Genomic DNA, 12,727 nt, shown 5'->3' on the forward strand with positions numbered 1-12,727 from the left:
CATTTCTTTTTGGTTCTTGGGATTTCCACCTTTCCACTTCCATTGCCTGTCTATTCTTTATCTTTGTTCTTATGTGCTGTCTGCTTTATCCATTAGAGGCCTTAGCATATTGATCATAGCTGTGTTAAATTCCCCATCTGATAATTCTAACATCCTTGCTATGTCTAGTTCTCATGCTTGCTCTTGTCTCTTCAAGTTGTGTATTTTGCCTTTAGGAACTGCTGTAAATAGGCCTTTAGTAATGTGGTGAGGTATGGGGGAAGGTGAGTGTATATCATCCTATAAGTAGGTCTCAGTCTGTTAGTGAGCCGATGTTCTGCTCTCACATTGATGTTTCTCTCTCTCCCCCTCTCCCTTCCTCTCTAAAAATCAATAAATTATCAAACATGAGTAATGTTGCTTAAAAAAAATAACAGTGCTCTGGTGTATTTCAAAATGGCATATTTCCTGTTGGGAAGCCAAGAGATTTTTCTCCAGTCCTTACTGTGGGAACCTGGTCAAGCTCCTGGAGGTAAATCTCACTGTGGGGGGGGCCCCCTTATGACTGGGTTTCCTGGCGTTTTTAACTCTGAGTTGTCCACACTGAGCCTCCAGCAGTTCATCAATTATAGTTCAGGTTTTCTTTCCCCCCTTTTTTTTTTTAAATCCTCATTCAAGGATATTTTTTCCATTAATTTTTAGAGAGAGTGGAAGAGAGAGGGAAAGACAAAGAGAAATATTCATGTGAGAGAAATACTTCGATTGGTTGCCTCCTACACGAGCCCCAACCAGGGCCTGGGGTGGGGAGGACGCTGCAACCAAGATACGTGCCCTTGACCGGAATCGAACCCGGGACCCTTCTGTCTGCAGGTTGTCACTCTATCCCCTGAGCCAAACCGGCTAGGGCGTAGTTCAGGTTTCCTATCCCAGCACTGTAAGCTTCTACTCATATTTTGCTCCTTAAAATAATGTGTGGCACTTTTTCTCATTTGCTTGACCTGATACAACTTTGTCTTGTTCTAGATCATGGTCATCTTCCTGAAAGAGGAGGGGTACCTTCCTTTGCCTCTCATCATCGGAAGCAGTGTCGCTGGCTTTCTGGTTTTGATAGTGATTATAGTCGTGCTATTCAAGGTCAGTTCTATCGTGTTTATACAGGCCCTGGGGTTGGGCGCAGTACTTTCGGGGACAGCCAGCCCCTGACTTAGAACAGCTGCCTGGCTGTGTGGCCCCTTTACCCTCTTCCTTCCAACACACATCTGTAGGCAAATGAGTGAGACAGTTTCTGTCTGAAAAAAATACAAACCGAATTGAACTATTGGAGTAAAGAGAGATTTTCCTGAAACAGATTGGTGGTGGTTCCCTGTTTAAATCCTTCCCTTCCCTTCCCTTCCCTTCCCCTCTTTTAATATTCAAACTTTATCTGCTGTTCAGGATTCTCACTCCCCGGCTTCTACCCGCTCACCCTAAGTCTTGCTTTTTTCTCCAGAGTTGAACTAAATAGGCTTGTGTCTTTGTGCTGGCAGTTAAGCTGTCCACCCCACCCCCAGGCTGTTTTTCACGGTTTCACCGTGCTCACACTCTTCCCTTAAAACCCAGCCCAGGGAGGGACTCCGGAGTCCTCTGAGCTGAGGTGGAGCTTTTCCTGTGAGCTCCCGGCTGGGACCCCAGAAGTGGCACTGTGTGTCAGTGACTTCTCGTTCTACTAGATGGTGCGTTTCTTGCTGTGGGCACTGTACTTGATCACCTAGCCTCAGCATAGTGGGCTGAGCACTTTTACAAAATAAGATCCAGCACAGCCCAAACTGTAATACTTTGCACAATTAAAAGTTAAAAAGGTTAAAGAGCTCCGTGGTTTCAGGGAAAGGTCAAAAGTCACTTCTGACTGGGGAGTGAGCACCAGGAAGGCTGTGGAAAGGCAGCATTTAGGACGCTCTTGGCAGACTGGGAACTGGGAGAGATTCAGGGGAGCCTGAGAAGCCAAGGAGTGTGGGGGCTCTTTTGGCAACAACCAGGTAAATGGTTTTCTGGGGCAGATGGGTATCTTCGGTCTGAAATTGGGCTTTCCCCCTTTGTTTTAGTGTGGCTTTTTTAAAAGAAAATACCGACAACTGAACTTGGAGAGCATAAGGAAGGCCCAGCTGAAATCAGAGAATCAGCTCACAGAAGGTGAGGACCAGCCTTCTCGTCCACTGGGAGAGAATGTCAGCTAGTGCTCAACTCCTGGAGACTTGGTGTCGTACGGATGACCTGGTCTTGTAGGAGGGTGCAGGGCAGAATCTGATAAATTGTCAATACAATATTGTTTTTCAATAATACATCGTCTCAAGAGTGCCTGTGCATGTGCAAAAATGAACTTGGGAAAGATTTGGTGTTTATTTAACTGTTTGGTGTTAAACTGTTTTCTTTACAAAAGCGTTTTGAATATACACATATAATATATTTTGAATTCTTTTTTCCTCCCAAGAAATTATATAGCATTTCTCAACTTTGTGTAAAAATGCATTTTTCTCGTCATTACTGTTGATATCTCCAAAATCGTGTCCTATGAAGTTTATCCTGCAGGGACAGTGGTTGAAAGCGGTTCCTAGTCTGGTATTTCAACATCCTCAGCTCTTGCCTGTTATTTCAATTCAGGCCACAAAAAGCCTCCCAGAACAAATGAAAAAGTATAAAAACAAAAGTCATCAAAACAGGCACTAGGAGGAGAGGCAAAGACAAGACTAGGATTTTATTCTGTAGCTTCATTTTTAAAAAAATATATTTTATTAATTTTTTACAGAGAGGAAGAGAGAGGGATAGAGAGTTAGAAACATCGATGAGAGAGAAACATTGATCAGCTGCCTCCTGCACACCCCCTACTGAGGATGTGCCCGAAACCAAGGTACATGCCCTTGACCGGAATCGAACCTGGGACCCTTCAGTCCACAGGCTGACGCTCTATCCACTGAGCCAAACCGGTTAGGGCTGTAGCTTCATTTTTATTGTATGTATGAACATGTCTATTTACTAACATGGCCAATCCTTTACCTGGCTTCCTACTTAGGGAATTGCTCAGAGAGACTTCATTCCTTAGTAAATACTGTCACCAGAAGAAAGCACTGGTCCACAGGGGATGGAACCTGGCCTGGGAGAGGGTGGGGGCACAGAGATTAGGCCGTGATTATAGGCTAGCCTTGCTCTTAGTAGCTTATTTTATTGTTATGGCTGTTAAAGCTTGACCACATTTTTCCACTTCTAAAAACATTGTTTTCATGAATTATAAAATTATTGCAAAAATGTAAACAGTGCAGAAGTATATAATGTAGAAAGTAATTTGTATGACCCTCACTAGTCTTCTTTGTCTAATTGAGATGATTTCATTATTATTCCTTTTAAATTTTAACTTTTTTTCTGACATCTATGAGTTTATAAGGTGTGAATTGAGGATTTAACCCGAGTATGTTTTTCCCAGAAGCATAAGTGATTTCACAGCATCACTTACTGAAGTACCTATCCACTTCCTCTGCTTATCCACGTTCTCCCAGAATCACAGGGCCCAGAAGGCTTTAAACGTCTGAACTCCCTGGCAGTGGGTTTCTAGTTCAGGTTTTCCCAGTGAGAACCCACTGGGAGTGGGCAGATGGGGGAAGCCTTTCTCCTGGTTCTGCAAGCAGTGGCAGCAGCAGATGGGCACAGGCCTCTGAGCAGCAGCATGACAGCGTGGGCTCCCATGGTGGTGGCTTCCTGCAACCCCTGACCTCTGGGTGACACTCCTTTTATTTTCCAGCCCTTTCGACAAACTTGAAACTTAGCTCTCTGTGTTAAATCTCTTTCTGCTTGAAATACCTAGAGTGGTTTCTGACAACCTTGAATCTGTTATTTCCAAATGATTAACAACTTGTTTTTAATCATTTGTTGAAAATGCTCACTGCTGATTTGAGATTCTGCTGTTATCATTTATGCAATTCCAATATATGCTCATATATGAAGTCTAGAAATTAAGTTTTGTTTCATGGATCTCTTTGTTCCTGTATCAGTACCACGATTGAAGGAACAATTTTTTTTTATTCCAGTAATAAACTCAAAACAGCACAAAGGTATCTAAACAATGAAAAGTTCCCCTTTCCTCTCCCACTTTAATCTCTTTTTCCAAAAGCAACCACTGTTAATAGTTTCAGACATTTAAAAAAAATATTTCTGTGTGTATCAGCATAAACTTTTTAAATGTGCAAGTGGGATTAGATTATTTATAGTGTTCTGCCCATAGTTTTTTTCATCTAATGGACTTAGTCATCTTTAAGTAGCAACATCTGAAGACCTACCCCATTCTTTTAACAGATCTATAATATACTCTATGTTATAAGTGGATGTGTCAGAATTTACGTAACAAGCCTTATAGGTGGATAGTTAGGTTATTCTCATTTATTTTTTTTTATTACAAAGAAAAGATGTGATAAACATCTTTAAACGTGTGCTGAGATGCTTTTCAGGTATATTGATGGTTAAGTCCTAGCGCAATTACTGGCTCAAAGGTTATGGGCATTTACAATTTTGATAGATGATGGCAACTTGACCTTGAAAATGTTTTTACCAGTTTACACTCCCACTTAGAATATGTTTAAGTGCCACTCTGTGCCCTGAGCACCACCAGATTAAGTATTTTGCTAATCTAATCAGTATGATAACTAGTATTCTGTTTTGGATACCAGCTTTCATTTGTAACTTTGCAGCCCAGGTATATGCCTTTGACTGGGAAGAGACCCTTTGGTCTGCAGGCTGATTCTCTAACCATTGAGCCAAGCCAGTCAGGGCTGGGTATTCTATTTTTTTAAAAAAATATATTTCTTTATTGATTTAAGAGAGGGAGGAAGAGATAGAAACATCAATGATGAGAGAGAATCACTGATTGGCTGCCTCCTGTGTGGCCCCTACTGGGGACCAAGCCCGCAACCGGGCACGTGCCCTTCGCCAAAATCGAACCTGGGACCTTTCATTCCACAGGCCAACACTCAATCCACTGAGCCAAACCGGCTAGGGCTATTCTAATTTTTAAATATGTTTTTATTGATTTCAGGGTGGAAGAGAAAGGAAGAGAGAGAAACATCAATGATGAAAGAGAAGCATTGATTGGCTGCCTCCTGCATGACCCCTACTAGGGATCAAGCCTGCAACCTAGGCAAACGCCCAGACTGGGAATCGAACCATGACCTCCTGGTTCATAGGTTAACACTCAAACACTGAGTCACATTGGCCTGGCTACTCTGCCAGACTTTAATGGGAGCTTTGCATACCCTCCTCTGTCTGCCTCACAACCTGCCCTTGGCCCTAGCCCCTTTGGGAAGTTTCTCCCTCCCTCTTGCTCTCTCTCCCTCTTCCTCTCTCTAATCATGTCCTACGAGGTGAGGATTTAAAAAAAAGTCAAGTTAACTGAAGTGTGTGTATGTGTATCCTATATGATAAAAGGGTAATGTGCAAATTGACCCCAATAGTGGAATGATTGGGAACAACCGGTTGCTATGACACAGACTCACCACCAGGGGGAAGACGCTCAACACAGGAGCTGCCCCCTGGTAGTCAGTGCGCTTCCACAGGAGGAGCTCTGTTCAGCCACAAGCCGTGCTGATGGCTGTGGTGGCAGGAGCCTCTCCCACCTCCTCCACAGTGCTAAGAATGTCCAACTGACAGCTTAGGCCAGCTCCTTGGTGGGCCTAAGCTGTCAGTGGATATTCCCCAAGTGCTCCTGGACTGCTAGAGGGATGTCTGACTGCCAGGTGAGGCCCAATCCCCTGGGGAGCAGGCCTAAGCTGGCAGTGGACATCCCCTGAGAGGTCCTGGACTGCGAGAGGGTGCAGGCCGGGCTGAGGGACCCCCACGCCCCCAGTACATGAATTTTCGTGCATCAGGCCCCTAGTATACACACACACACACACACACACACACACTACATACGTACACAACACTTTTTTTATTTTGGTTTTTTAAGGATCATATGTTCTACCATTTGTGACCTTTATCAAGGAATGATTTCAGAAAAAAATGGGTGAGAGTGGGATAGGGAGAGGTAGTATCTTGGGCTAACATGTCTATGGGGAATTAATAAATTTGTACAGCTCTTCACCATTTGTAAAGAAGCCCTTTCAGCTTTTTCCAAAAGTGGACTGAAAGGTATTTTTGTAATCGCTATGCTGTGCCAAATAGCTTTCCAGAAGGACCAAACCACAAAAGATAGGTATCAGCCACAAGAACATGTCCTGGGACCTCCGTTTCACTTCGCTTGTTTTTTAATGGGTATGTGATCATAGCTTTGATTGACAGCGAGACCGTGTACCTTCCTATGAAATAAGATGACAATTTTTTTGCTTGGGACTTTACTTTTTCTGTCTTGTCCAGTTAAAATGTGGCTTTGGCTTTTTCTCAGCTCTTTCTGAACTGGGTCATCTGGCGTAGAAGTGCATTTTTCCTTTTGAACTTCAGAGCCTCTGGGCAAGTAAGGGATTTGGCCTAAGTAGAATCAGAGAGCGATGCGCCCTCCAGGATGGGGGATTCTGGCAGATGTGCTGGTGGGCATGAGGAAGCAGTGGGTGTGGTTTCTGTCCAGGCCTGGGCAGCCCTGCCCAGAGCTCTGGCAGGTGTTCTTAGGCTCCGGTTAGCATCCTACCCTGGGGAATCTTTCCTCTAGAGCCCTGAGGTCTGTGACTAAGGTTGGAATGTTGGAGGGAGAAAACAGCCCATGTGGGTGCTGCTAGCTTTCCTCGCCTAGGAGAGGGCTACCAGCCTAATTCCTGGAATTCCACACTGCGGCTTGGGGCCCTCTGCCTCCTGGATGAAGGCTCCTGGTGGACTGGTTAGCTTGTTAGGGCCACTCGTACCTCTAAGTGAGGGGTTTCTAACTCGTGTGTGTGCCATAGGCCCCTTTGGTGGTCTGGTGAAGCCTAGGGAGCCCTTCTCATGATTTCCCAACATTGTGCTATGAAAACGTCCAAATATACAGAAGAGTCGAATTTTATGGTGAAGACCTGTCTACCCACCACCTGGTTTCTTCCATTAACATTTTACTATGCTTGCTTTATCGCATATTTTCCCATCTAGTCATCCATCAGCTTGTTTTTAAATATATGGAAGTTTACAAAGAACCAATTATATTGAACACAATGATCAGAATATTAAAAAAAATTATGATATGGAGATACATGTGTTTCTTCATTACTGCACTAAGCAGCAGGTCTAGTAACTATGCTGCTTTCAAATCATGATGACCTTAAAGTGTGTTTTGAGGTATTTACCTGTAAGGTGATGGGAAAATACCTGAATTTCTATTGATGTTAAGTATAGGTACTGCTAATCCTACACTGTTGCCTACACTTTTAATTGAGGAAATGTTAAGTTTCAGTTAAATGTTAAGTTTCAGTAAACCAAAGAAGGAACATTTTTTCCATCCAACTTCACAGACTTCCTTCTGTACATACTCAGGTCCATTTAATAAAAGCATATGTCCTGCCCGGACTTTGTACTTTTGTGGCAGATCTTGGTCACTGCGGGCAGTATTCCCTCTGTTTCATAGAGGAGGAAACCACTTGCCAAGGCCACAGGGCTTGGTAGAAGGCAGAGCCATCTTCCAGTAGGAAGTCTTTGGATCTCCAGGTCTAACGGCTTTTCCACAGCAGCCGTGTTACACACTGGGCAAGGCGGAGCTGACGGAGTGTGGTGGTTCTCAGGCTTCGCTGGGCAGGAGAGTCAGAGCGGAGCCGAGCTCTTCAGGTTCCCTGGCCTCACACACTAAGGATGCTGATGCTCAAGCCTGGCCTGGCCCGGGCACCTACTCTTTTGGCAAGCACATGAGGTGACTGATGCACGAGCACACCCTGTGAGGTGCTAGCTATGAGATTATGCTTGAAGTCTTGGTGACTAAGAAGCTGCTTCAGGTGACAAATGTAACTTCATTCTCTGGTAGAATTATCTCTTAAAATCTTATATGAATACTAGAGGCCCAATGCACAAATTTTCATGCACTGGGGCGGGGGGTCCCTCAGCCTGGCCTGCGCCCTCTCACAGTCCAGGAGCCCCTGGGGAATGTCCGACTGACGGTGTAGCTTGGGAGCAGGTCTAAGCCGCAGTCTGGCCTCCCTCTGTGGGAGGTGACTGGTGGGCCTATCACGGGACAGCACTGGCTGGTGAGCGGCTGGCCCCACTCCCCATGCTGCCCCTCTCCCCCCCACATTGCCGTCCCCTCCCTCTGCCTGCTGCCACCCGCCTTGGCTGGCCTGGTGCCACCCGCTTGCTGGTCCTGCCTCCCCATCTACTGGTCTCCCCCCTTTAGTCAATTTGCATATTAGGCTTTTATTATATAGGATACTCGCAAAAATAAAGGCTTAGTCACCCTACCCCAGACACTTTAAATACTCAGGCTAGTGGCAGAGGTAGGGTGATCGGAAATCAATCCATCCTCCCTTCCTCTCCTCCTTCCCCTTCCTATCTCCGTCCTCTTTTCCTCCCTCCCTCCTCTTATTCTACAAGCTTCCCCGACTGCCTGCTTCAGGGTCCTTTGGCAGAGTGGTAAAGCCCTTTCCTGCCCTCATGGCCCTAAACAACCCGTCAGAACATACCCAACTGTAACTGTAAATCACACAGATCCTGTCCTTTAGAGATTTAGAAAAAGAGACCCAGGAGGCTTTCATGGAGATAGACCCCTGAAAGCTGAGCCTCGAAGCCATGAAGGGCTGAGGGGAGACCAGCCGGTGCAAAGGCACGGAGGCTGGGAAGGGAAGGATGTGATAAAGCTGGTGAGCCAGGCTCTGAGCCACGTGTGTGTTCCGGGGCATGTGGCTGAAGGGCAGGGGGGAACAGAAATTGCAATGGAAAATGAGCATCTACAGAACTGTGTACAGGAATTATGGCCACACCACTTGCAGTGTTTATGTGGAGATTTCCTGCTCATTCTTGTTTCATTACCACCAGAGTCCTGTGGACTTGAGAGTGGAGAGGAGGGGATGGGTGGGAGGAATTTCACGAGGTCTGGTAGGAAACTACAAGAAGCAGGAGGAAGAACAAGGTGAGCTTGCGCTGGGGTGTCCATGGTTGCTACTCTGTGGGTGTGATGGCCTGAGTTTGAATCTTTATCCTTTTCAGAGGCCAGTGGAGAAGCAATCTTTACTCTTCAAGTGTTTGCAACCTCAGTAGTTTTTCCCCTGGTGGAGCGAGAACTAAGGAATGAGTAACAACCCGTCAATTAAGATGGGTCACGGGTGCTTTGATGGGCTTGGGAATGCGTCCCAGAGAGGAGCTTTTCTTTTTCCTGTTGACTGTATCGAAACGACATTAATAATGCATCTGCTACTTCTTAAGTGGACCAGTAATGTCTATTAATGGAATGTGTTTATCGTAGCAGGACTGCCAGAGCAGAAGAAAAATTAAAGGGTAATTTGTGAAACCCTTTCCACACCTTGCCTTTCCCACTCTTGTCCCTCTGGGCCACCCAGGATACTTAGGACTGTGAAGGAGTGCGGCTCTGTGCCTGGTCCTCGAAGGCCTGTGATGGTCTCCTTGTGTGGCCGGGAACAGATTCAGTTCCTCCCTCCAGGCCTTGCACGAACCCTCCTTTAAGGTGGAAATAGAGGCACAGTCACTGTGTCAGTAACATCTTAACCTCTATCCCAAGAACCACAGTATTTGATGGGATTTATGGGGTTTCTGTGTCCTTCATTTTGCTTCCTTTAGTTATTGGAGGACCTTTTTTGAATTGTTAGCTCTCAGGCTAAGGGAAAGGCTTTAGTACCAGGGGAAGTCCTTACGGGCTGAAGGAGGAACTCCTGTGTCTTTGGAGGATGCAGGGTGACCAAGTGCCACCTCCAAGCTGCTTATGGAAACACAACGATGCCATTGGCCATTATCCTATAACCAACAGGTTCCCTCTTGGAAACTTCCTCTCATCCCCTAGAGCAGTGGTTCTCAACCTGTGGGTTGTGACCCTTTTGGGGGTTGAACGACCCTTTCACAGGAGTCGCCTAAATACATCCTGCATATCAGATACTTACATTACGATTCATAACAGTAGCAACATTACAGTTATGAAGTAGCAATGAAAATAATTTTATGGTTGGGGGTCACGACAACATGAGGAACTGTATTAAAGGGTCGTGGCATTAGGAAGGTTGAGAACCACTGCCCTAGAGAGTGGGGATTGAAGGAGTGATCTTATGATTCTCCTGCCTCCAAAGGCTCACCCCATTGCACTATATTTCCTCCTTTGAAATCTATAAAATTAATAAAACGAACAGAATGGTATGGGGGGAAGGTTGGAGTCAGAGGCAGCAGGGTCTGTTTCCCCCAAGTAGACCTGCAGCACGTTAGAGGGGGCGGAGGGGTAGAGACCCTGGAGGATCCACCATGGTTCTTCCTAGGACTGTCCCAGGACCCAGAGCACACCTAGTTGGCCCTCGAAGTGTATCCAAACCACACAGAACAACAGACTTAGAATGTTGGCAAATCTTAGGAGCAAGTCAGATAAGAGAGGAACACCCTTTCTAAGTTTATTTCATAACTAGAGGCCTGGTGCATGAAATTCATGCACTGGGGGGGGGGGGGGTGGAGTCCCTCAGCCCGGCCTGTATCCTCTCGCAGTATGGGAGCCCTTGGGGGATGTCCGACTGATGGCTTATAACCTACTAGTCCAGCTTCTCAGATGACCTCAGCCTCCTTCCACCCAGTGAAATGGACGGGACAGCTACATCTCCGGCTGGGTTCACAGAGTGAGTCAGCTAGGTGACGTGGAAACTGAGGCACTGTGCCCGGCTGGAGTGGCCCAGTTGCTTGAGCATCATCCCATGAATCGAAAAGTTACCGGTTTGATTCCTGGTCAGGCACATGCCTGGGTTATGAGCTTGATCCTTGGCCCGCAGGGTGCAGCAGATAGATATTTCTCTCTCACATTGATGTTTCTCTCCCACTCTCTCTAAAACCAATAAAAACATTTTAAAAGAAGTTACTAAGGCAGTGTGCTCATAGTGAGCACAGAGAGGATTGCTTAGCTGGGGAGCCAGATGCTCACCAGTGGTGTGATCACAGACACATCTAACCTCTTAGGGGAAAATCAGGGTGATAATTGTACCAGCCACGTAGGGCTGTGATGAATGAATGAGTCAGTGCTTGGCAAGTGGTAAGTACTGATGAGTGCTCGCCATGGTAATGGTGGGGAAGGTCCCTTGGACAGTGCCTCGGGCTCTGAGACTGCTGAGAGGGGGTTAGGTAGAAACTGGAGAAACCACTCAAAAGCAGCTGGCAATTTTCTCTCACGGGGAATTATCTCATTTGGTTTTAGGAACATCTCTTCCTTGGACTTTAAATAATGCAAATGTAAAAGCAAACGCCCCTTCTCCTGTGGGTATAGTGGATGTTGGACCTGACCTTGTGGGGTGATGAGCTGGCCCCAGCCATGTGGAAGTAGATTGCAGATATGGGGGTTTGCAACTTGTGAGAAGTATTATTCATGTTGCTTTGACCATGACCCACAGAAATATATTCCACATAATGATGTCACTGTACACACTCATACATCAAACAAGTTTCACAAAACCATGACCACCCTCACTTTCTTAAATGCACCCTGATGTTTCTCTCTCTCATCCCCCTCCCACCCCCCCCATATGTTGGTTGTAACTCAGTAAATTGACATCATGATGCAGCAATGGATCTGGACCTGGTAGTCTAAGAAGCTGTGCTGTGAGGGAGCCCAGGAGGATCTAGCCCAGCCTGACAACAGCTTTCCCTCTGGCCACCCCTCATGGGTCTCTAAAGCCTGGGGTGGTTCAGGAGGGGCTGCCTACACTTGAGGGCAAATGAGAGCCCCTTCTCTAAGGCCAGAGGGGCAGTTAACAAGCCACAGGGCAGGGAGCCTGGCCTTTCAGCATCTCCAGCAGCACACAGTAGGTGCTCAGTAAAGGTTTAAGCCACAGCAAGAACAGGGGAGAGTGCCCTGGACTGGGGCTAGTCATATGCTCTCCCCTGTGGCCCGGGGCCTCAGTTACTCCACCTGCAAAATGAAGGCCTGGTCTCTGGGGGATCCCCAGCAGAATAGACGGCCAAGCCTGGGACTCCCTTGGGGAGCGGACACCCAATGTGGCACCATCGTACATGCTGCCCGTGCAACGCGGGGGCCCAGCCTGAGCTCTTCCCCAGGCCGGACCGCAAGATCCTGAAAGGCCACCGTCCGCCCTAGGCTCAGCTTGGGGGCGTCTTCATACATGTCACTCCATTGAGGCTGCAACTCCTCAGTGCGGGAGAACCATGTGAGGGAGGCTGAGGAAGAGGCTGCAGGAGAGCGAGGAGGGGCGTCTGGCGACAGTTCCCGAGCCTCTCGTCCAGGATGACCTCAGCTTCTAAAATCCTCGTCATGACAGGGATGGATGGCAGCTCCCAGTCCTGCCCTTATTTAAGAGTTGGGCCTGAGCTTGTTCACTCAACAAATGCGTCCTAAACTATTGTATGGCAGGCACAGCAGTGGGCACGGAAGCAGAGGTGTCCGGAGGGGAGGTGGCCGCCCTCCCGGAGCTCTATGTGAGCTTAGTGGTGGGTGGGGAGTCAACAGGTAAAGGAGATCATATGTGACGTGCTCTGAGGGAGCGATAATGAGATAGAAAGTGACTGGGGGGAAATGGCATTTGAGTTGAAATAGATGAAAAGGTACAAGGATCTGTGCTTCCAAAATGTCAGTTGAGAGCAAAATACAGATTTCTAGGCCCTATTTAGCAAATAAAGACATTAGGGCCCAGGA

The 12,727-nt window shown here is 46.8% G+C and overlaps 1 protein-coding gene across 1 annotated transcript in view; it reads left to right on the forward strand.

Annotated features, from left to right (window-relative positions):
• ITGAE (integrin subunit alpha E) overlaps positions 1–2,467 on the forward strand; it is a 61,547-nt gene extending 59,080 nt beyond the window's left edge. The window contains exons 30-31 of the mRNA XM_036341288.1: positions 1,003–1,113; positions 2,061–2,467. Coding sequence (XP_036197181.1) covers positions 1,003–1,113; positions 2,061–2,192 — 243 coding nt within the window. The 3' untranslated portion in view covers positions 2,193–2,467. The remainder of the gene's footprint in view (positions 1–1,002; positions 1,114–2,060) is intronic.
• The last annotated feature ends 10,260 nt before the right edge of the window (positions 2,468–12,727 follow it).

Source organism: Myotis myotis, unplaced genomic scaffold, assembly GCF_014108235.1.
Source record: "Myotis myotis isolate mMyoMyo1 unplaced genomic scaffold, mMyoMyo1.p scaffold_m19_p_17, whole genome shotgun sequence".
NCBI lineage: Eukaryota > Metazoa > Chordata > Mammalia > Chiroptera > Vespertilionidae > Myotis > Myotis myotis.